The 25,840-nt window shown below is 48.1% G+C and overlaps 1 protein-coding gene across 1 annotated transcript; it reads right to left on the reverse strand.

Annotated features, from left to right (window-relative positions):
• Positions 1-225: 225 nt before the first annotated feature.
• On the reverse strand, positions 226-25,734 carry TFE3 (transcription factor binding to IGHM enhancer 3). Its single transcript, XM_075324614.1, has 10 exons — positions 25,432-25,734; positions 19,589-19,702; positions 9,486-9,702; positions 9,149-9,400; positions 7,905-7,997; positions 6,435-6,552; positions 6,292-6,348; positions 5,568-5,643; positions 4,372-4,519; positions 226-4,290 (listed from the first exon to the last, which is right to left on the reverse strand). Exons 1-10 carry the CDS (start codon positions 25,533-25,535, stop codon positions 3,922-3,924), a joined length of 1,548 nt encoding a protein of 515 aa, XP_075180729.1. The 5' UTR covers positions 25,536-25,734; the 3' UTR covers positions 226-3,921.
• Between the last annotated feature and the right edge of the window lie 106 nt (positions 25,735-25,840).

Genomic DNA, 25,840 nt, shown 5'->3' on the forward strand with positions numbered 1-25,840 from the left:
CCTCGGGGAACGTCCGTTCCGTTTAATAAGGAGAGACCGATATAGACCTGTTATTTAATAATGAGTAATAAAAACACGTGCAGTACCAGTTGTGAACACCAGATGGCGAAACATCCAATACCTGCAGATATAGGACTCTCTATGAGGCCACTTACACTTGTGCTGTATATGTGCAGCCTTTATATATTGCATTGTCTCATGTTAACCCTTCACAGCGCGGACAGGTTTTAGTGTGTAAAATGTTTTATTTAAAGCATATAGTAACATCTAGTAGTTTGTAGTATATAAAACACATAAGATAATTCTCTACATAGAAACACGTTCTCAGCGAGGAAATGGGGCGAGACCTGCACCCGCAATCCACTCACTGCCCAATATCTGCACCCCCCAATGCCCCCCGGCTGCACCACACATAAACGCTGCCGTCTCACCGGAGTGGGCCCATCCCCCCATTTACCACTATGGGGGGGTTCATCAAGGACCATAGACATGAGATGTGCGAGGATCCCAGTAGTGTAATGTCTGTCTGACAACACATCTGCTGTTTATGACCACTCTCGGACCGCAGAGTTGTCATAAATGACAGTGACTCTATAGGTGCCACCCCATGTAATACCCCATATAGGATTGAAATTTAGGGGGCGCTAGATTCAGGTTAATGCTTTTATATGAAAAACCCTACAAGATCTCAAGCAAAGGAAAGGGAAGAGAATCCCCGACCGTCCTGAGTCCCAGTGCGTGAAACTTAATGGGGAGGGTCGTTTTGGGGGTAGTTTCTATAATCTGTACATATGGGGGCCCCAGTACTAACTAATGACATCACCGGCACCCGGTACCGACTGATAACATCACTGGCACCCGAGACCGACTGATGACATCACTGGCACCCGAGACCGACTGATGACATCACTGGCACCCGGTACCGACTGATGACATCACCGGCACCCTGTACTGACTGATGACATCACTGGCACTCTGTACTGACTGATGACATCACTGGCACCCGGTACTGACTGATGACATCACTGGCACTCTGTACTGACTGATGACATCACTGGCACCCTGTACTGACTGATGACATCACTGGCACCCTGTACTGACTGATGACATCACTGGCACTCTGTACTGACTGATGACATCACTGGCACCCTGTACTGACTGATGACATCACTGGCACTCTGTACTGACTGATGACATCACTGGCACCCGGTACTGACTGATGACATCACTGGCACTCTGTACTGACTGATGACATCACTGGCACCCTGTACTGACTGATGACATCACTGGCACCCTGTACTGACTGATGACATCACTGGCACCCTGTACTGACTGATGACATCACTGGCACCCGGTACTGACTGATGACATCACTGGCACTCTGTACTGACTGATGACATCACTGGCACCCGGTACTGACTGATGACATCACTGGCACCCTGTACTGACTGATGACATCACTGGCACTCTGTACTGACTGATGACATCACTGGCACTCTGTACTGACTGATGACATCACTGACACCCTGTACTGACTGATGACATCACCGGCACCCGGTACTGACTGATGACATCACTGGCACCCGGTACTGACTGATGACATCACTGGCACCCGGTACTGACTGATGACATCACTGGCACCCGGTACTGACTGATGACATCACCGGCACCTGGTACTGACTGATGACATCACTGGCAGCCTGTACTGACTGATGACATCACTGGCACTCTGTACTGAATGATGACATCACTGGCACCCGGTACTGACTGATGACATCACTGGCACCCTGTACTGACTGATGACATCACCGGCACCTGGTACTGACTGATGACATCACTGGCACCCGGTACTGACTGATGACATCACTGGCACCCGGTACTGACTGATGACATCACTGGCACCCGGTACTGACTGATGACATCACTGGCACCCGGTACTGACTGATGACATCACTGGCAGCCTGTACTGACTGATGACATCACTGGCACTCTGTACTGAATGATGACATCACTGGCACCCGGTACTGACTGATGACATCACTGGCACCCTGTACTGACTGATGACATCACCGGCACCTGGTACTGACTGATGACATCACCGGCACCTGGTACTGACTGATGACATCACTGGCACCCGGTACTGACTGATGACATCACTGGCACCCGGTACTGACTGATGACATCACCGGCACCTGGTACTGACTGATGACATCACTGGCACCTGGTACTGACTGATGACATCACTGGCACCCGGTACTGACTGATGACATCACTGGCACCCGGTACTGACTGATGACATCACCGGCACCTGGTACTGACTGATGACATCACTGGCACCTGGTACTGACTGATGAAATCACTGGCACTCTGTACTGAATGATGACATCACTGGCACCCGGTACTGACTGATGACATCTCTGGCACCCGGTACTGACTGATGACATCACTGGCACCCAGTACTGACTGATGACATCGCTGGCACCCTATACTAACTGATTACATCACTGGCACCCTGTACTGACTGATGACATCACTGACACCTGGTACTGACTAATGACATCACTGGTACTCGGTACTGACTAATGACATCACTGGCACCTGGTACTGACTGATGACATCACTGGTACTCGGTACTGACTGATGACATCACTGGTACTCGGTACTGACTGATGACATCACTGGTACTCGGTACTGACTAATGACATCACTGGCACCTGGTACTGACTGATGACATCACTGGTACTCGGTACTGACTGGTGACATCACTGGCACCTGGTACTGACTGATGACATCACTGGCACCTGGTACTGACTGATGACATCACCGGCACCTGGTACTGACTGGTGACATCACTGGCACCTGGTACTGACTGATGACATCACCGGCACCTGGTACTGACTGATGACATCACTGGCACCTGGTACTGACTGATGACATCACTGGCACCTGGTACTGACTGATGACATCACTGGCACCTGGTACTGACTGGTGACATCACTGGCAGCCTGTACTGACTGATGACATCACTGGCACCTGGTACTGACTGGTGACATCACTGGCACCCTGTACTGACTGATGACATCACTGGCACCCTGTACTGACTGATGACATCACTGGCACCCTGTACTGACTGATGACATCACTGGCACCCTGTACTGACTGATGACATCACTGGCACCCTGTACTGACTGATGACACTGGCATTCGTCAGCTGATCCTCTGTCTCCATTCATTTCCTCTGATGGAGAAATTATTGAGATTCGGGGCTGCTGCACTTACTTCCTGTCCCCCTCTGCGGACACCGGCAGTGCACCCCTCCGCTTCCCTGTTCAATGGTATCGCCCAGGCAGCTACCACCATAGAGAAGAGCCGTCAACAGGCTGGAACTGGGCGATACCAGGGTCTTTTTGGGGGTACTTTCTATAATCTGAACATATGGGGAACGAGGGTCATGTGACTGTTTAATACTCGGCACCATCATACCCACTTTTTTATATCACCTACTATATAATGCCCTATGGCCGTAGCCCGATCCTTGGTTCTCACCCAGACGCCCCCTTTCTGCACCCATGCACACCACCCTGTCCACCGGCGGCACCCATGTACTCCATCCACCACTTCATGCCCTTCATCAGTCCTCCGCTCATTGCCGGACACCATTGTGCGTATATCGCGCCCATGACCAGACTCCATGCTTCACATTCATCATCCGTCACTTATTTCGGGGGGACGGGGGCGACATAAAACTGGCTCTCATCTCTAAGACAGATTTAAGCAGGAAGAAATTTCTGGAGAAATGAAACATGGCCGCCATCAGAAGAGATCAGGCACTCGGGAGTGACTTTTTGTTTTTCAGAGACAGGGGACGGCCGCCAATCTGTGGGGAGGAGGATAGACTAAAGTCCTATGTCTGCCGACTGATCAAGAGTCGTCCTCCATGCTGAAGCTGCTGTGGCGGCTGCTGGTCTTAGACGCTCCGGGGGAGACGGAAGAAAGAAGCGGATCCGCTCCCCCGAGCGGCGATAAGACGTCATCCATGAGAATGTCCGCAATGGCCGAGTCGCCCGTCAGGCTCAGGTGAAAATTCAGCCCCCCGTCAACTAGATCACTCAGCTGGTCGGAGAAGTGAAGGGTGCCGAGGTTCAGGGTGGAGGGGTCCAGGGGCTGCGTAGGTTGGGCGCCGAATCTTGACATCACTTCGGAGATGGCCTCCACCTTGGGAACGTCGGCGGACATAGTGGGTGGTGGAACGGTTGTGATCCCGTGTAACTGGGCCTGCATTTCCAGCTCCTGCAAGACAACATATAGGACATTGGTTTGGGGGCGCCTCCATAAATCTGCGATATAAGTCGGTTTTGGGGCGCACGTTACCTGGACACGCAGCAGCAGGCTCTGGTTCATGTGCTCCAGCTTACGCTGCCTGCCCTCCATATCCCGCACTCTCTGCTGGTCTTTCTGGAGCTTGCGGATGTATTCAACCGAGGCCTTCAGGATGGTGCCTTTATTCCAGCGCAGCTCCCTATAGGGGGCAATGATACAAGAGATGAGATGGCGGCAAAGGCATAAATTACTGCACCTATTGATCTATAGTTCTTAGTGCTGGAAGTGAGCGCAGCGCTTACAAGCTGATTAGTAATAGTTTGTACGCTGTAACTCACACGACCGGTGTCAGGGCAGCGAGCGGGATTAGTAGACTCACTGGACCACAGGGGGTATCTGGGCTTACCCTTTAGTCGGAGGGGCTTACCTAAGCACCCACCGCAAGGCGGCCACCAGGTAACACTCCTAGGGCAGTGACCGGGACAGGAATACACAGGCGGGGTGACTGAGGCAGTGGGGTACTGACAGGAATGGTGGGCACGGCAGGGGCACACAGGTATGGGAAGGCAGGTACTGGAGTCGGACACAAGGTTAATGGGACCTAACAACCAGCTAGCAGACTGGAATACTGACTGACAGAATATGCTGCTCAGGCACCTTCCCTAATGGGAGGGTGCCTTAAATAAGTGGTGCCTCCCAGCCATAGGCACGCCGGCCCTTTAAGCGGAGGGCCGGTGTACGCGTGCACTCCCAGGAACTCTGTGCGGCATGAACAGGGCCTGGTAAGGGAAGGCGGCAGCAGCACACATGGATTGCCGGGGAAGTAAGGGGGAGGACACGACTCAGCCGGGGCGGTGAGTGAGTCGGTGTCTTTGCAGAGATGTCGGCGCTACATTACTGCACTTACTGATCTATAGAGCATGTGGTCTCTTAGTGCTGGCTGTGAGAGCAGCGCTTACAAGCTGATTAGTAACAGTTTGCAAGTGCTACTCTAAATCTCAGTGCCCCTGTGATCCTCCGGTGCTGTCTTTGCTTGTCGCATTGGAGAGCGCACAGTTCAGACCGGTACAATGACAATGCCGCCGGTGTGATCTGTCAATCTTCAGGAGCGCACAGCATCCCCAGCCAAGCAGGAAGTCGTGAGGTAGAGGAGCGGTGCGCTCCTGAAGAAAGAGGATGATACTCGCGTTGCTCAGCCGCATATTCAAATTTCTACTGCAAACATATGGCTGGAGAATAAAACTTACGGGTCGCTGGATTTCGGGATGAGCATCCCAAGTTCTTTGATTCTGTCATTGATATTGAATCTTCGACGACGTTCAACTGCAAAGGGAGAAAAAACATATTGTAAACTAATACACAAAAAAAAAGTGATGCAGATGCAAACAACAGTGATGCTAACAGCAAACGATCTGATTATAACACTATAGATCTCGCAGGTAACAGGGAGGAGCGGCGTCCATGAATACGCAGATTGTGTTGCTATTTTCTTATGGCCAGGATCTCTTTCTGAATCCTGAACATGTACAGGCAGATCGGCCCCCAGCATGGACGGAGGAATGCCGACGGAGCCGGTCAGGCCAGTTTGGGTGTTGTTCCTATTGTTTCCGATTATGGTAACACAATCTCGGCTTCTATTGAGGAACTTGTGTCAGACGGATGATGAAAAATGTACAGATCATGTGAAAAGTGAGACGGTGAAGGAACTTCATATAGGGGGGAAACGAAAATGTGGCTCCAGGACAGGAATCAGTAAGTAAGAGCTGCTCATGAAGTCTATGGAGAAGTTGGGCTATGGTGGCACAATGAGTCCATGCCACTGTATACTGGGCCCACGTGGCCACTAGAATACAGATTGGCGGATGTATCAATCATTAAAGTGAATATTGGCGACAAAATCACCGTTTTTGGCTGATATGAGATATATAATGATTTATATACTTGGATCCCCCCATATCCCACCCCACGTACTCAGGTTGTGATTGTCCTTCTTCTGGCGCTCCTTGATTATCGCTTTTGCCTCGTGCTCTGCGAATAAGAAGAATGACATAAGAGTGAGGGTCTCTTTCCACCATACTTTACCGCGTCCATTGCCAAAAAGGATCCAAACTCACCGGTGTATTCCGTCTTAATGTTCGTCAGGTCGGCCGGGCAGGAGTTACTGACTGTGATGGCCGGAGCGGTCATGCCTGGAGCACTGTACATGTCGACGAGATTACCCGACACGGGAAGCTGAGAATAAAGAATATATATACATATATATGGCGCTCACAATGCGGCATCCGTGGGACCTGACAGGTGGCAAATTATCTAAGGTTATCATGCAACCCCTTTAAATACAAGTGTAGGTTCACTTTAAGGCCTTTAATATTTGCCGTGATTTAATATCCCTCAAATTTACCATCCATCATAAAATATTTATATATATATATATATATATATATATATATATATATATATATATATATATGTGTATATATATATATATGTATTAAAAATTGATGCAGATGCAAACAACAGTGATGCTCGTAGCAAACGATCTGATTAGAACACTATAGATTTCGCTGATAGCCATGATTGGCAGGAGTTACTGACTGAGTTATTTACATATATATGGCGCTTATACACTATTGTATAGACTATATATATATATATATATATATATATATATATATATATATATAAAGACCAAATGTACATATATATGGCGCTCACACACTACTGTATAGAGTGATGTATAATCTGGAATCCGTGGGACCTGACAGGTAGCAAATTATCTAAGATTATCATGCAACCCCTTTAAATACAAGTGTAGGTTCACTTTAAGGGCTGTAATATTTGGTGCGATTTAATATTCATCAAATTTACCATCCATCATAATTCGACTGTTAAGGGAGAAAAAATATATTGTAAACGAATACACACCATATGTAAAAAAAAAAAAAAAAGTGATGTAGATGCAAACAACAGTGATGCTCATAGCAAACGATCTAACTAGAACACTATAGATCTCGTTGATTGCCATGATCGGCAGGAGTTACTGACTGTGATGGCCGGATCAGTCACGCCTGGAATACTATACATGTCTAGGAGAATGAAGAACATATATATATATATATATGTGTGGCACTCACACACTACTGTATAGAGTAATGTATAATCTGGAATCCGTAGGACCCAACAGATGGCGAATTATCTAAGATTATCCTGCACCTCCTTTTAATACAAAAACCTATATAACAATGAAAAACAGCATAAAAACAACCTCTACTCAAAATATTGTGTTTTGCAAAGTGTGCACAGTACCAACATTCCAAACTGTACTATTGAAAAATGAGATTTTTGGCAAAAAATTACAATTTTTCGAGCTACCTCGCCACGTCACGGCAAATCTCTTGAGGCAGTCCAACACTACAATATTTTTTCCTTTTAATACAAGTCTAAACTAATACACACTATATGCATGTAAAAAGAAAAAGTGATGCAGATGCAAACAACAGTGATGCTTGTAGCAAACGATCTGATTAGCACACTATAGATCTCGCTGATTGCCATGATCGGCAGGAGTGGTTGATGCCACTTACTGTGCTGGGCAGGTTCCCTCTCTCGATATATCCCATAAATTCGTCGTTCAGGCTGGACTCCAAGCTTATGATCTCATCGATGACATCATCGATCTAAAAATGTGGAATAGAAAATGTCAAGGAGAGAAAATTACCGGAATCCTGTGATAATATGAGCACTCCCAGCAGGCACAAGCGGGGAGGGAATGCTGAGAAGTGTAGTGCGGCAGATGGCAAACAACTAGTTTGGAGATGTGGGGTGGACTGGAAAGAGGAGCCTAAGGGGATAAATTAGGTCCCTGGTTGCCTGATTGTGTCGATAGTGCCTGATAGGCGCGCTAGTGACTTGCCCTGTGATACCCGGACCGGCCACAGGTCTCCTGACCCACACTCAACAGCCTCAATTCGGGACTGGAGCGCCCCCAGCAGGCTCTATACTCAGACCACGGAAACCAGATTGGAAAAAACAGTAGTCCTATAGCCAAAAAGTATCCTCCTTCTGTTACCAGTTGACACTAGCACTATCAGCCGCCCCCATACATGACGACCGATGCGTGCAGGATGGATATGATCCTTGGGGCTTGCATACATTAACACTATGGGGCCGTCTCCAGACCCACAGTCAACAGCCTCAGTTCGGGACTGGAGCGCCCCCAGCAGGCCTCTATACTCAGACCACGAAAACTAGATGGGAAAAACCAGTACTTCTATAGCCAAAAAGTATCCTCCTTCTGTTACCAGTTGACACCAGCTGCCCCCATACACGACGACCGATGCGTGCAGGATGGATATGACCCTTGGGGTTTGTATACATTAACACTATGGGGCCGTCTCCAGACCCACACTCAACAGCCTCAATTCGGGACTGGAGCGCCCCCAGCAGGCTCTATACTCAGACCGCGAAAGTCAGATGTGAAAAACCAGTACTCCTATAGCCAAAAAGTATCCTCCTTCTGTTACCGGTAGACACCAGCACTACCACCCGCCCCCATACATGACGACCGATACGTGCAGGATGGATATGACCCTCGGGGTTTGCCTTACGGGGCCAATAGTGGCCTCTATACTCAGACCACGAAAGTCAGATGTGAAAAACCAGTAGTCCTATAGCCAAAAAGTATCCTCCTTCTGTTACCGGTTGACACTAGCTGCCCCCATACACGACGACCGATGCGTGCAGGATAGAAATGACCCTCGGGGCTTGCCTTACGGGGCCCATGAAGGCCTTGACTAGTACCGGCTGACATTGTATGACCCACACCTACCTCTTTCTCCGGATTGGAGCCAATTTTGAGCATGGCCAGAGGACTATTCGGGGCGCTGCTGGCCGTGGGGAGCAATGTCTGTTCGGGCTGTGGCGATGGTCCGGCAGAGGTGGGGATGATGGTGGTGGTACTGGGGGCAGACGTGTGCAGGGGCATCTTAGCCCCCATGGTGGTGGAGAGGTACTGCTTCACCTGCTGCCTCTGGGACTGCTGGATGTGGTACTTGGTCGGGTTTTCTAAATGGGTCTGAACCTGCAAGATACGAGGTCATACGATCATATACAGGGGTATACGGCATGGGCCTGGTGTATATACCGTATACAGAGCACAGTCTTACCTTTAAGACCTCCAATGGCACCTGTGCGGGGGTGGGGCGGCTGCTGACGCTGATGGCCGGCGTGGACGGAGCGAAGGCTTGGACACTTTTCTGCTCCTGTTCTCGCCTCTCTTGCTCCTGGGCCTGAGCCCTCATCAGCTGCTGCCGGAGCAGGATACGTGAAGACATGCTGGCCGGCGTCTGGAAGGAGGACGAAGGGGACTGCGATGGGGTCTGACTGCGAGGGGAGAAAATCGGCCAGATTAGAGACTCTGCCGCTCAGATACTTTCCTAACCTACACATTCAAGCAGAGCTGCAGTGTAAAGCATGGGGAAAGAGACAGGCATCTGATGAGGAGATGCTGGTCTGTCTCTAACATTGAGCAAGCAGAGCTGCAGTGTAAAGCATGGGGAAAGAGACAGGCATCTGATGAGGAGATGATGGTCTGTCTCTAACATTGTACAAGCAGAGCTGCAGTGTAAAGCATGGGGAAAGGGACAGGCATCTGATGAGGAGATGCTGATCTGTCTCTAACATTGTACAAGCAGAGCTGCAGTGTAAAGCATGGGGAAAGGGACAGGCATCTGATGAGGAGATGCTGATCTGTCTCTAACATTGTACAAGCAGAGCTGCAGTGTAAAGCATGGGGAAAGAGACAGACATCTGATGAGGAGATGCTGGTCTGTCTCTAACATTGTACAAGCAGAGCTGCAGTGTAAAGCATGGAAAAAGGGACAGGCATCTGATGAGTAGATGATGGTCTGTCTCTAACATTGAGCAAGCAGAGCTGCAGTGTAAAGCATGGAAAAAGGGGTAGGCATCTGATGAGGAGATGCTGGTCTGTCTCTAACATTGAGCAAGCAGAGCTGCAGTGTAAAGCATGGGGAAAGGGACAGGCATCTGATGAGGAGATGATGGTCTGTCTCTAACATTGTACAAGCAGAGCTGCAGTGTAAAGCATGGAAAAAGGAACAGGCATCTAATGAGGAGATGCTGGTCTGTCTCTAACATTGAGCAAGCAGAGCTGCAGTGTAAAGCATGGGGAAAGGGACAGGCATCTGATGAGGAGATGATGGTCTGTCTCTAACATTGTACAAGCAGAGCTGCAGTGTAAAGCATGGGGAAAGGGACAGGCATCTGATGAGGAGATGATGGTCTGTCTCTAACATTGTACAAGCAGAGCTGCAGTGTAAAGCATGGAAAAAGAGCCAGACATCTGATGAGGAGATGCTGGTCTGTCTCTAACATTGAGCAAGCAGAGCTGCAGTGTAAAGCATGGAAAAAGGGACAGACATCTGATGAGGAGATGCTGGTCTGTCTCTAACATTGAGCAAGCAGAGCTGCAGTGTAAAGCATGGGGAAAGGGACAGGCATCTGATGAGGAGATGATGGTCTGTCTCTAACATTGTACAAGCAGAGCTGCAGTGTAAAGCATGGGGAAAGGGACAGGCATCTGATGAGGAGATGATGGTCTGTCTCTAACATTGTACAAGCAGAGCTGCAGTGTAAAGCATGGGGAAAGGGACAGGCATCTGATGAGGAGATGCTGGTCTGTCTCTAACATTGAGCAAGCAGAGCTGCAGTGTAAAGCATGGAAAAAGAGACAGACATCTGATGAGGAGATGCTGGTCTGTCTCTAACATTGAGCAAGCAGAGCTGCAGTGTAAAGCATGGGGAAAGGGACAGGCATCTGATGAGTAGATGCTAGTCTGTCTCTGACATTGAGCAAGTAGAGCTGCAGTGTAAAGCATGGAAAAAAGAGACAGGCATCTGATGAGTAGATGCTAGTCTGTCTCTAACATTGAGCAAGCAGAGCTGCAGTGTAAAGCATGGAAAAAGAGACAGGCATCTGATGAGTAGATGCTGGTCTGTCTCTAACATTGAGCAAGCAGAGCTGCAGTGTAAAGCATGGGGAAAGGGACAGGAATCTGATGAGGAGATGCTGGTCTGTCTCTAACATTGAGCAAGCAGAGCTGCAGTGTAAAGCATGGGGAAAGGGACAGGCATCTGATGAGGAGATGCTGGTCTGTCTCTAACATTGAGCAAGCAGAGCTGCAGTGTAAAGCATGGAAAAAGGGACAGGCATCTGATGAGGAGATGCTGGTCTGTCTCTAACATTGAGCAAGCAGAGCTGCAGTGTAAAGCATGGGGAAAGGGACAGGCATCTGATGAGGAGATGCTGGTCTGTCTCTAACATTGAGCAAGCAGAGCTGCAGTGTAAAGCATGGAAAAAGGGACAGGCATCTGATGAGGAGATGCTAGTCTGTCTCTAACATTGAGCAAGCAGAGCTGCAGTGTAAAGCATGGAAAAAGAGACAGGCATCTGATGAGTAGATGCTGGTCTGTCTCTAACATTGAGCAAGCAGAGCTGCAGTGTAAAGCATGGGGAAAGGGACAGGCATCTGATGAGGAGATGCTGGTCTGTCTCTCACTTAGAACAAGCAGAGCTGCAGTGTAAAGCATGGGGAAAGGGACAGGCATCTGATGAGGAGATGCTGGTCTGTCTCTAACATTGAACAAGCAGAGCTGCAGTGTAAAGCATGGGGAAAGGGACAGACATCTGATGAGGAGATGCTGGTCTGTCTCTCACTTAGAACAAGCAGAGCTGCAGTGTAAAGCATGGGGAAAGGGACAGGCATCTGATGAGGAGATGCTGGTCTGTCTCTAACATTGTACAAGCAGAGCTGCAGTGTAAAGCATGGAAAAAGGGACAGACATCTGATGAGGAGATGCTGCTCTGTCTCTAACATTGTACAAGCAGAGATGCAGTGTAAAGCATGGAAAAAGAGACAGGCATCTGATGAGGAGATGCTGGTCTGTCTCTGACATTGAGCAAGCAGAGCTGCAGTGTAAAGCATGGGGAAAGGGACAGGCATCTGATGAGTAGATGCTAGTCTGTCTCTGACATTGAGCAAGTAGAGCTGCAGTGTAAAGCATGGAAAAAAGAGACAGGCATCTGATGAGTAGATGCTAGTCTGTCTCTAACATTGAGCAAGCAGAGCTGCAGTGTAAAGCATGGAAAAAGAGACAGGCATCTGATGAGTAGATGCTGGTCTGTCTCTAACATTGAGCAAGCAGAGCTGCAGTGTAAAGCATGGGGAAAGGGACAGGCATCTGATGAGGAGATGCTGGTCTGTCTCTAACATTGAGCAAGCAGAGCTGCAGTGTAAAGCATGGGGAAAGGGACAGGCATCTGATGAGGAGATGCTGGTCTGTCTCTAACATTGAGCAAGCAGAGCTGCAGTGTAAAGCATGGAAAAAGGGACAGGCATCTGATGAGGAGATGCTGGTCTGTCTCTAACATTGAGCAAGCAGAGCTGCAGTGTAAAGCATGGAAAAAGGGACAGGCATCTGATGAGGAGATGCTGGTCTGTCTCTAACATTGAGCAAGCAGAGCTGCAGTGTAAAGCATGGAAAAAGGGACAGGCATCTGATGAGGAGATGATGGTCTGCCTCTCACTTAGAACAAGCAGAGCTGCAGTGTAAAGCATGGAAAAAGGGACAGGCATCTGATGAGGAGATGCTGGTCTGCCTCTCACTTAGAACAAGCAGAGCTGCAGTGTAACGCATGGAGAAAGGGACAGGCATCTGATGAGGAGATGCTGGTCTGTCTCTAACATTGAGCAAGCAGAGCTGCAGTGTAAAGCATGGGGAAAGGGACAGGCATCTGATGAGGAGATGCTGGTCTGTCTCTAACATTGAGCAAGCAGAGCTGCAGTGTAAAGCATGGGGAAAGGGACAGGCATCTGATGAGTAGATGCTAGTCTGTCTCTAACATTGAGCAAGCAGAGCTGCAGTGTAAAGCATGGGGAAAGGGACAGGCATCTGATGAGGAGATGCTGGTCTGTCTCTAACATTGAGCAAGCAGAGCTGCAGTGTAAAGCATGGAAAAAGGGACAGGCATCTGATGAGGAGATGCTGGTCTGTCTCTAACATTGAGCAAGCAGAGCTGCAGTGTAAAGCATGGGGAAAGGGACAGGCATCTGATGAGGAGATGCTGGTCTGTCTCTCACTTAGAACAAGCAGAGCTGCAGTGTAAAGCATGGGGAAAGGGACAGGCATCTGATGAGGAGATGCTGGTCTGTCTCTCACTTAGAACAAGCAGAGCTGCAGTATAAAGCATGGAAAAAGGGACAGGCATCTGATGAGGAGATGCTGGTCTGTCTCTAACATTGAGCAAGCAGAGCTGCAGTGTAAAGCATGGAAAAAGGGACAGGCATCTGATGAGGAGATGCTGGTCTGTCTCTCACTTAGAACAAGCAGAGCTGCAGTGTAAAGCATGGAGAAAGGGACAGGCATCTGATGAGGAGATGCTGGTCTGTCTCTAACATTGAGCAAGCAGAGCTGCAGTGTAAAGCATGGGGAAAGGGACAGGCATCTGATGAGGAGATGCTGGTCTGTCTCTAACATTGAGCAAGCAGAGCTGCAGTGTAAAGCATGGAAAAAGGGACAGGCATCTGATGAGGAGATGCTGGTCTGTCTCTAACATTGAGCAAGCAGAGCTGCAGTGTAAAGCATGGGGAAAGGGACAGGCATCTGATGAGGAGATGCTGGTCTGTCTCTCACTTAGAACAAGCAGAGCTGCAGTGTAAAGCATGGGGAAAGGGACAGGCATCTGATGAGGAGATGCTGGTCTGTCTCTAACATTGAGCAAGCAGAGCTGCAGTGTAAAGCATGGAAAAAGGGACAGGCATCTGATGAGGAGATGCTGGTCTGTCTCTAACATTGAGCAAGCAGAGCTGCAGTGTAAAGCATGGGGAAAGGGACAGACATCTGATGAGGAGATGCTGGTCTGTCTCTCACTTAGAACAAGCAGAGCTGCAGTGTAAAGCATGGGGAAAGGGACAGGCATCTGATGAGGAGATGCTGGTCTGTCTCTAACATTGAACAAGCAGAGCTGCAGTGTAAAGCATGGGGAAAGGGACAGACATCTGATGAGGAGATGCTGCTCTGTCTCTAACATTGTACAAGCAGAGCTGCAGTGTAAAGCATGGAAAAAGAGACAGGTATCTGACAAGGAGTTGCTGGTCTGTCTCTAACATTGAGCAAGCAGAGCTGCAGTGTAAAGCATGGGGAAAGGGACAGACATCTGATGAGGAGATGCTGGTCTGTCTCTCACTTAGAACAAGCAGAGCTGCAGTGTAAAGCATGGAAAAAGGGACAGGCATCTGATGAGGAGATGCTGGTCTGTCTCTAACATTGAGCAAGCAGAGCTGCAGTGTAAAGCATGGAAAAAGGGACAGACATCTGATGAGGAGATGCTGCTCTGTCTCTAACATTGTACAAGCAGAGCTGCAGTGTAAAGCATGGAAAAAGAGACAGGCATCTGACAAGGAGTTGCTGGTCTGTCTCTAACATTGAGCAAGCAGAGCTGCAGTGTAAAGCATGGAAATCCTTAGTACACCTAGAAAAAAATGCTTCTTTCTCCCTCTGGACTGATCATTTACTCTCAATTCACAGGAAAACATATATAAACAGTGAAAACAGATTATTACATTACTGACATAGGAGATGACAGTCGGTGCTCATAAGATTCTATGGAGAGGGAGGAGCTAGAAGCCAAGAGACATTCTGCTGCAAGTTCACCTGAAACGACAGTTACACCTTAAAGTGCAGCTGTCGTTTGAGGAGAACTTGCAGTCATATGTCTGTGTCTCCGCCTCCAGCATAGAGTGTAATGAGCACTAACTGTCATCTCTTATCTCAGCAATGGCAGAATCCTTATTCCCTCAAGAAAGATTATTACCCATAAATTGAGAGGGAAAGAAGAGTCCGGGAGCAACAAGAAGCAGCGTTATCCGCCCAGATCGAGTATAGCATTTCCTATAAGACATTCCGAGCAAAGAGCACTACTGTGTATGGAGAAATGCCGGGACCAGAGGGGGCCGAGCAGACGTCTGTCATGCCCACTCATCACTAGTTACCAGTACTGAGCACCCGAGCATGGTAGTGCCCACTCACCACTAGTTACCAGTACTGAGCACCTGAGCATGGTAGTGCCCGCTCATCACTAGTTACCAGTACTGAGCACCTGAGCATGGTAGTGCCCACTCATCACTAGTTACCAGTACCGAGCACCCGAGCATGGTAGTGCCCGCTCATCACTAGTTACCAGTACTGAGCACCCGAGCATGGTAGTGCCCGCTCATCACTAGTTACCAGTACTGAGCACCCGAGCATGGTAGTGCCCGCTCATCACTAGTTACCAGTACTGAGCCCCCGAGCATGGTAGTGCCCACTCACCACTAGTTACCAGTACTGAGCACCTGAGCATGGTAGTGCCCGCTCATCACTAGTTACCAGTACTGAGCACCCGAGCATGGTAGTGCCCACTCATCACTAGTTACCAGTACAGAGCACCCGAGCATGGTAGTGCCCGCTCATCACTAGTTACCAGTACTGAGCACCTGAGCATGGTAGTGCCCGCTCATCACTAGTTACCAGTACTGAGCACCCGAGCATGGTAGTGCCCGCTCATCACTAGTTACCAGTACTGAGCACCTGAGCATGGTAGTGCCCGCTCATCACTAGTTACCAGTACTGAGCACCTGAGCATGGTAGTGCCCGCTCATCACTAGTTACCAGTACTGAGCACCCGAGCATGGTAGTGCCCACTCATCACTAGTTACCAGTACTGAGCACCAGAGCATGGTAGTGCCCGCTCATCACTAGTTACCAGTACTGAGCACCCGAGCATAATAGTGCCCGCTCATCACTAGTTACCAGTACCGAGCACCCGAGCATGGTAGTGCCCGCTCATCACTAGTTACCAGTACTGAGCACCCGAGCATGGTAGTGCCCACTCATCACTAGTTACCAGTACTGAGCACCAGAGCATGGTAGTGCCCGCTCATCACTAGTTACCAGTACTGACCACCCGAGCATGGTAGTGCCCGCTCATCACTAGTTACCAGTACTGAGCACCCGAGCATGGTAGTGCCCGCTCATCACTAGTTACCAGTACTGAGCCCCTGAGCATGGTAGTGCCCGCTCATCACTAGTTACCAGTACTGAGCACCCGAGCATGGTAGTGCCCACTCATCACTAGTTACCAGTACTGAGCACCAGAGCATGGTAGTGCCCGCTCATCACTAGTTACCAGTACTGAGCACCCGAGCATAATAGTGCCCGCTCATCACTAGTTACCAGTACCGAGCACCCGAGCATGGTAGTGCCCGCTCATCACTAGTTACCAGTACTGAGCACCCGAGCATGGTAGTGCCCACTCATCACTAGTTACCAGTACTGAGCACCAGAGCATGGTAGTGCCCGCTCATCACTAGTTACCAGTACTGACCACCCGAGCATGGTAGTGCCCGCTCATCACTAGTTACCAGTACTGAGCACCCGAGCATGGTAGTGCCCGCTCATCACTAGTTACCAGTACTGAGCCCCTGAGCATGGTAGTGCCCGCTCATCACTAGTTACCAGTACTGAGCCCCTGAGCATGGTAGTGCCCACTCATCACTAGTTACCAGTACTGAGCCCCCGAGCATGGTAGTGCCCGCTCATCACTAGTTACCAGTACTGAGCACCCGAGCATGGTAGTGCCCACTCATCACTAGTTACCAGTACTGAGCACCAGAGCATGGTAGTGCCCGCTCATCACTAGTTACCAGCACTGAGCACCCGAGCATGGTAGTGCCCGCTCATCACTAGTTACCAGTACTGAGGCCCTGAGCATGGTAGTGCTCGCTCATCACTAGTTACCAGTACTGAGCACCAGAGCATGGTAGTGCCCGCTCATCACTAGTTACCAGTACTGAGCACCTGAGCATGGTAGTGCCCGCTCATCACTAGTTACCAGTACTGACCACCCGAGCATGGTAGTGCCCGCTCATCACTAGTCACGAGTTCGGAGCACCCGAGCATGGTAGTGCCCACTCATCACTAGTCACGAGTTTGGAGCACCCGAGCATGGTAGTGCCCGCTCATCACTAGTTACCAGTACAGAGCACCCGAGCATGGTAGTGCCCGCTTATCACTAGTTACCAGTACTGAGCACCTGAGCATGGTAGTGCCCGCTCATCACTAGTTACCAGTACTGAGCACCCGAGCATGGTAGTGCCCACTCATCACTAGTTACCAGTACTGAGCACCAGAGCATGGTAGTGCCCGCTCATCACTAGTTACCAGTACTGACCACCCGAGCATGGTAGTGCCCGCTCATCACTAGTTACCAGTACTGAGCACCCGAGCATGGTAGTGCCCGCTCATCACTAGTTACCAGTACTGAGCCCCTGAGCATGGTAGTGCCCGCTCATCACTAGTTACCAGTACTGAGCACCCGAGCATGGTAGTGCCCACTCATCACTAGTTACCAGTACTGAGCACCAGAGCATGGTAGTGCCCGCTCATCACTAGTTACCAGTACTGAGCACCCGAGCATAATAGTGCCCGCTCATCACTAGTTACCAGTACCGAGCACCCGAGCATGGTAGTGCCCGCTCATCACTAGTTACCAGTACTGAGCACCCGAGCATGGTAGTGCCCACTCATCACTAGTTACCAGTACTGAGCACCAGAGCATGGTAGTGCCCGCTCATCACTAGTTACCAGTACTGACCACCCGAGCATGGTAGTGCCCGCTCATCACTAGTTACCAGTACTGAGCACCCGAGCATGGTAGTGCCCGCTCATCACTAGTTACCAGTACTGAGCCCCTGAGCATGGTAGTGCCCGCTCATCACTAGTTACCAGTACTGAGCCCCTGAGCATGGTAGTGCCCACTCATCACTAGTTACCAGTACTGAGCCCCCGAGCATGGTAGTGCCCGCTCATCACTAGTTACCAGTACTGAGCACCCGAGCATGGTAGTGCCCACTCATCACTAGTTACCAGTACTGAGCACCAGAGCATGGTAGTGCCCGCTCATCACTAGTTACCAGCACTGAGCACCCGAGCATGGTAGTGCCCGCTCATCACTAGTTACCAGTACTGAGGCCCTGAGCATGGTAGTGCTCGCTCATCACTAGTTACCAGTACTGAGCACCAGAGCATGGTAGTGCCCGCTCATCACTAGTTACCAGTACTGAGCACCTGAGCATGGTAGTGCCCGCTCATCACTAGTTACCAGTACTGACCACCCGAGCATGGTAGTGCCCGCTCATCACTAGTCACGAGTTCGGAGCACCCGAGCATGGTAGTGCCCACTCATCACTAGTCACGAGTTTGGAGCACCCGAGCATGGTAGTGCCCGCTCATCACTAGTTACCAGTACAGAGCACCCGAGCATGGTAGTGCCCGCTTATCACTAGTTACCAGTACTGAGCACCTGAGCATGGTAGTGCCTGCTCATCACTAGTTACCAGTACTGAGCACCCGAGCATGGTAGTGCCCGCTCATCACTAGTTACCAGTACTGAGCACCCGAGCATGGTAGTGCCCGCTCATCACTAGTTACCAGTACTGAGCACCCGAGCATGGTAGTGCCCGCTCATCACTAGTTACCAGTACTGAGCACCCGAGCATGGTAGTGCCCGCTCATCACTAGTTACCAGCACTGAGCACCCGAGGATGGTAGTGCCCGCTCATCACTAGTTACCAGCACTGAGCACCCGAGGATGGTAGTGCCCGCTCATCACTAGTTACCAGTACTGAGCACCCGAGCATGGTAGTGCCCGCTCATCACTAGTTACCAGTACTGAGCACCTGAGCATGGTAGTGCCCGCTCATCACTAGTTACCAGTACTGAGCACCCGAGCATGGTAGTGCCCGCTCATCACTAGTTACCAGTACTGAGCACCCGAGCATGGTAGTGCCCGCTCATCACTAGTTACCAGTACTGAGCACCCGAGCATGGTAGTGCCCGCTCATCACTAGTTACGAGTACGGAGCACCTGAGCATGGTAGTGCCCGCTCATCACTAATAATAAAGTACATGATTTTCGCGTGGAGAGTTCCTTTCAAATTTCTCCGTTTTTACGGAAGTCAAGCCAGTTTTTGTACAGGAATATGCTGAGCGTGCGCCGCTTATCTCGCAGCGTGCCAGGTATTATCAATGGGACTGGATGTCTGCAGCTTATCAGGTTTTCCTGTTGACTGCGGAGCGGCCGGCGTCCTTCCATTTATGTCTGCGTCATGCATTCTTCGCCTCTGAACACATCCTGTATCTCGTGTCTCACCTAGAGGGGATCGGTTGGCTCTTCAGCTGGTAAAACTGCTCTTCGCTCGACTCTAGCGCGGTCTCAACGTCAATGTCGGCGACGATTCCAGACTCCGGTAAAATGGGGCTCAGACTGTTGTGATGAGAGAATAGAGAAATGGGATTAATAAGAGAAAATCAGAATCTTCGGCCCCATCGCCGCCATCTTTCTTTCATAAGAGATCTGTCATTTTAGTGTGGTATATAGAACATGCGATCAAATGATCCGATCCCTAGTGACACTAAAACGTAGCAAAAAAAAGTATAAAAGTTTTAAAATGTTTAAATCACCCCCTTATCCCAGTAAAAAATAAAAATATAAACCAATAAAATGTAATGTGCCCTATCCTTGTCCCCCACTTGTAGAAATATGCACATCCTTGTCCCCCCTTGTAGTAATGTGCCTCATCCTTGTCCTCCCTTCTAGTAATGTGCCCCATCCTTATCCCCCTTGTAGTAATGTGCCCCATACTTGTCCCCCTTGTAGTAATGTGCCCATCCTTGTCCCCCCTTGTAGTAATGTGCCTCACCCTTGTCCCCCTTGTAGTAATGTGCCCCATTTTTGTCCCCATCCTGTAGTAGTGTGCCCATCCTTGTCCTTATCCTGTAGTAATGTGCCCATCCTTGTCCCCCACTTGTAGTAATGTGCCCATCCTTATCCCCCCCTTGTAGTAATGTGCCCTATTTTTGTCCCCATCCTGTAGTAATGTGCCCTTCCTTGTCCCCCACTGGTAGTAATGTGTCCCATACTTGTCCCCATTGTAGTAATGTGCCCCATCCTTATGCCCATCATTTAGTAATGTCCTCCCTCCAATCCCCTTCTTGTCCCCTATTATGCTGTTGTTTACACATACAAAAAAAATGATTCTCACCTGTCCTCCGTTCCTGCGGTGTCCTCTTACCCGCTTCTTGCGGACCGCAGGCACCCCTCCATGGTCTCGTCCGGTGTACGGAGCCGCCGCTGCTATCAGTTCTTTACTGCAGTTGAATGCTTTGCGGCGCCGCAAAGCATTCAACTGAAGTAAAGTGATGATGGCAGTGCCGGTTCTGTGCACCGGACGAGATCATGGAGGGGTCTATGTGCCTGCGGTCCGCAAGAAGCGGGTAAGAGGACACCGCGGAAATGGAGGACAAGTGAGAATAATTTTTTATGGGAACCTCACTTGAGTATTAGTCGAGGGGGGCATTTTCAGCATAAAAAAAATGGGCTGAAAAACTCGTCTGATGCTCAAGTGTATACGGTATTTGGTATCGCCACATCTGTAAAATATAAAACGCCATAAAAAGAAAGTAAACTGAAATTCCACAATTCCCCTAAAAGAAGCAATCAAGACATTGAATGTACAGCAAAATGGTGCTCGACCCACAAAAAAAGTGTCCTCGCACTCAGAAAATTAACAAAAAAGTTATGGATCTTGGAATATGGCGAGGAAAAAACGAAAGTACAAGAAAAAAAAAATCAATGAAGGGGTTAAAGACGGGCGTTTGCCATAAAAAAGGGAACGCTTTAAAACAGAAACCAAAAGTGGAGTAGTTGCGACCAATCAGATTACAGCTCTCATGGTCCAGAGCCTATTTTTCAAATGAGAGCTGAAACGTGATTGGTTGCTATGGGTGACCAATGTCTCCCTGTAGTAGATGTAAACATGAGGCCTACAGTTTATAAGCTATACATTAATTTCATATCACAGTGATTAATGAAAACTCATAATATGGCGGAGGAAGTGCCTACAACAACCCTCAACCTCCAGAGGGGTGCACTAATTATTACAGTCCTTAGGGAGCTTGGTCGCTAAGCTTTCCTAGGAACTAAAAAAAAATGGCTGACTAAAAGATGATGCATGTCGCAATCATGCCCATGCTTAAAGGGCCAGAGCACTAATAAAATATAAACTAGAGTGCTAGGCTCTGCCTTCGTCATCTGTGGTGGGCCCAGAGACCCCCAGCCCTCATACTATGCGCAGACATTAGTGAACGCAGTTTGCGGCGTCCGTAATTTGCATTTCCATCGATACCAGATGAAACATGTACTTTGCATTCGTCACACTCATAAATGGCTGCCAAATGTTTGTTGTCCCAAAATAGCCTCACGATTTTATACCAAAATGTAATCCTGAATGTTCTGATAGGAGATTAGTATATAAAGGATGATGTATACAGCGCACGTCTGCTAAACTGGTTAAAAAGAGCAGAATTATGAATACAGCTCTGGGTATGAATAGAATGAAATTTGTGTATACAGCTCTTGGTGTGAAATTTGTGTATACAAAGTGCTATTGGGTTTAATGGCCAATCAATTTTAAAACAGCAGAATTATGAATACAGCTCTGGGTGTGAATGGAGTGAAATTTGTGCATACAAAGTGTTATGGGGTTAATGGCCAATCAATATTTAAAACAGGAGAATTATGAATACAGCTCTGGGTGTGAATGGAATGAAATTTGTGTATACCAAGTGCTATAGGGTTTAATGGCTAATGAATGTTAAGAACAGCAGAATTATGAATACAGCGCTTGGTGTGAAATTTGTGTATACAAAGTGCTATAGGGTTTAATGGCTAATCAATGTTAAAAACAGCAGAATTATGAATACAGCTCTTGGTGTGTAATTTGTGTATACAAAGTGCTATGGGGTTTAATGGACAACCAATTGTAAAAACAGCAGAATTATGAATACAGCTCTGGGTGTGAATGGAGTGAAATCTGTGTATACAAAGTGCTATGGGGTTTAAAGTCCAATCAGTGTTAAAAAGAGCAGAATTATAAATACAGCTCTGGGTGTATACAAAGTGTTATGGGGTTTAATGGCCAATTAATGTAAAATCCATGCTAAGTGATCACCAAAATCGGATCATCCTTTAAGTGGTGAAGCTTCTATGAACGTTTCCTCGCGCTGTTTCTTTAAGAAATGAATGTGCCCTGTCCATCAGAACTAACAGCCTGCTCCTCGGTACATTACCGGCTCCATCTTATTTGCTATTCTCCAAATGGACTTTCCACGCGGTAATGTCTCCTTATCTCTGCTGCACATATTGCTGTCTGCACGGGACAACATGGCATCATTCCGGCTATAAATGCGCAACAACATTTTGATTACATCTGTGCAACATCCAGATATCATATCCCCCCCTAGATTAAGGTATGGGGCCTGCAAAGTGAGCGCATCCTCAAGAATTCAGCGTCGGGTCATAGATGGATCAATGTGGACCCGGATGTTAGTTATTTGCGGACCTAGTTCATATTTGGAGACTTTTTTTTTTTTTTACTTAAATGCATGTATTATTGTCTAAACATTATTTTTGCAATTGGGACCTATTAAATATTTTGCACCGTTTGGCTGTTATATGTGCTTTTTTCCCCTGAATGTCCAACTTTGATGTGGTCTGTGCCCATAAATAAACTTGCATGTTCGACTTTGATGTGGTCTGTGCTCACATATAAACTTGCATGTTCGACTTTGATGTGGTCTGTTCTCATATATCTTGTATGTTCAACTTTTATGTGGTCAGTGCTCATATACAAACTTGTATGTTCACCTTTGATGTGGTATGTGCTCATAAATCAGCTACGAGAGATCAGAAAAAGGTAGATAAGAGAGTAGCAAACTCCCCCTTCATTCAACCTGAGTAAGCTCACTGACAGATCTTCAGTTAACTCATTCTGCAGCCATATATCAGCTTGCATGTTTAACTTTGATGTGGTCAGTGCTCATAAATCAGCTAACAGAGATCTGAAAAAGGCAGATATAAATGTAGAAAACTCTCCCTTCATTCAATCTGAATAATCTCACTGACAGATCTTCAGTTAACTCATTCTGCAGCCATATATCAGCTTGCCTGTTCAACTTTGATGTGGTCAGTGCTCATAAATCAGCTAAGAGAGGTCAGAAAAAGGGAAAAAGGCAGATAAGAGAGTAGCAAACTCTCCCTTCATTCAATCTGAATAAGCTCACTGACAGATCTTCAGTTAACTCATTCTGCAGCCATATATCAGCTTGCATGTTCAACTTTGATGTGGTCTGTGCTCATATATAAACTTGTATGTTCACCTTTGATGTGGTCTGTGCTCATAAATCAGCTAAGAGAGGATAGAAAAAGGCAGATAAAAAGTAGCAAACTCACCCTTCATTCAATCTGAATAAGCTCACTGACAGATCTTCAGTTAACTCATTCTGCAGCCATATATCAGCTTGCATGTTCAACTTTGATGTGGTCAGTGCTCACATAGATTGCATGTTCAACTTTGATGTGGTAAGTGCTCACATATCAGATTGCGTGTTCAACTTTGATGTGGTCAGTGCTCATATATCAGAGAGATCAGAATAAGACAGATAAAAGAGGAACAAACTCTCCCCTCATTCAATCTGAATAATCTCACTGACAGATCTTCAGTTAATTCATTCTGCAGCCATATATCAGATTGCATGTTCAACTTTGATGTGGTCAGTGCTCACATATCAGATTGCATGTTCAACTTTGATGTGGTCAGTGCTCATATAGCAGAGAGATCAGAATAAGACAGATAAAAGAGGAACAAACTCTTCCCTCATTCAATCTGAATAAGCTCACTGACAGATCTTCAGTTAACTCATTCTGCAGCCATATATCAGATTGCATGTTCAACTGTGATGTGGTCAGTGCTCACATATCAGATTGCATGTTCAACTTTTATGTGGTCAGTGCTCACAAATCAGATTGCATGTTCAACTTTGATGTGGTCAGTGCTCATATAGCAGAGAGATCAGAATAAGACAGATAAAAGAGGAACAAACTCTTTCCTCATTCAATCTGAATAAGCTCACTGACAGATCTTCAGTTAACTCATTCTGCAGCCAGCAATAGACAGTGCAGTGGAATGCAAACTAATTTAAATAAAACACAAGTAAAAAAAACTAATTCTTAGCCCCAAATGCAAACCCCAAAGATGGACAACGCATCGGGACATGATAGAGGCCATAGTCGCACATCACCGATATGGCTGATTCAGGAGAGCCATCAACCGCAAAAATGACGAGTTAGCATATAGAAATGGATTATTGCAATATTTCAAGCAGTTTTACCAACAATATTGTAAAAAATTACATGATTGATCGGTCATATAGAAATCGATGGCATCTGCCAACCAAAATCTAATGTGTATGGCCAAATTTAAGGCAATAAATTGATTGCAAATCCATGGCTGATAACAGGGAACAACAGACTGCATTGTAAAGAGGGTCTTGCTGGAGTTCTCTATTGTGTGTTTTGTTTTTTGGTGGAGACTAGGGGGCGCTTGAGCAGCCCCTTCTCAAACATGCCGGGACAAGGCAGACTTTGCTGGAGTTGCACAACTTTTTCGGCGGCGGAGGCGGGGGTCACAGCGCTGCTTATGTCAGCTATTCTCACTCCTTGTAGATATAAGACTTAACCCTGTCTTATCTATCCAGAATTAAATGCCCCCATTAATCCTTGCACAGGGTACCGAGCCGGGTGCATTTATTATTAGATCCGAGTGGCTATTCCCATGTGTGCCCCCCCCCCGACGCTTGTTTCGGAATGACTAAGCAAAAGCCGAGTACTTCTCCCTCCTGCCCCCCCAAAATAACACAATGCCCCATTTCTACCCTCTTCCAAATATATGGAAACCCCATCCCCAAGTGCCTCACGGGACCACGACAATAAGACTGTACCCAAGTGCTGCCTTGGATTGCGAAAAGTTGGACCCCCGCCGCCCCAGTTGGGGTATTGTTTCAAAAATGTTTATTGAAAAAGAGAAAATATCATACAAAATCAAGTAGAAGTAACTCTATAACATAGCAGTTGGGGTATTTCGGCTTCTCCGTTACCTGAGCAGCTGAATGCTGTCAGCGCCGGATCCCACCAGGACATAGACTGTGTGCTGTGCGTTGTCGTGCACTTTGGGGGTCTCACAGCCTATATCATGAGACATCGCTGGCGAGTTCCAGAATTCGGTGCCTCTGTCACTCCGGTTGGCTGTGGCGGATGGGTCGCAGCCGTTCCCGTCGTCCCTCGCTGGCGGTTTCGAACGATTCCCTATTTTCGCTGTGTCGCTACTATGAGCTCAGTTCATACTGTTACTTCCCATAACTGGAGCAAGAGCAAAACAAGCCCCCTCCTTCCCTCCTTCCTGTCTCCTCTGCCCACCCCTCCCTCACTTTCCTCTCTCCCCTCCTTACTCTTCCTCTCTGGGCTGAGCATAGCCACTCGCACCCTTGCTAGCCTGAATCAGGTGTA

This window comes from Anomaloglossus baeobatrachus, chromosome 9 (genome assembly GCF_048569485.1).
Source record: "Anomaloglossus baeobatrachus isolate aAnoBae1 chromosome 9, aAnoBae1.hap1, whole genome shotgun sequence".
NCBI classification, from domain to species: Eukaryota; Metazoa; Chordata; class Amphibia; order Anura; family Aromobatidae; genus Anomaloglossus; species Anomaloglossus baeobatrachus.

What these genes read in the sequence shown, in the direction of transcription:
- TFE3 (XM_075324614.1), bottom strand. Translation starts at nt 25,535, where the DNA reads ATGTCTCATGATATAGGCTGTGAGACCCCCAAAGTGCACGACAACGCA. An exon ending in AGCCAACCGATCCCCTCTAG is followed by an intron (nt 9,703 to 19,588) that starts GTGAGACACGAG and finishes CTCCCCTCGCAG; the next exon opens with TCAGACCCCATCGCAGTCCC. An exon ending in GAGGGAACCTGCCCAGCACA is followed by an intron (nt 6,553 to 7,904) that starts GTAAGTGGCATC and finishes CTTTATTCTCAG; the next exon opens with CTTCCCGTGTCGGGTAATCT.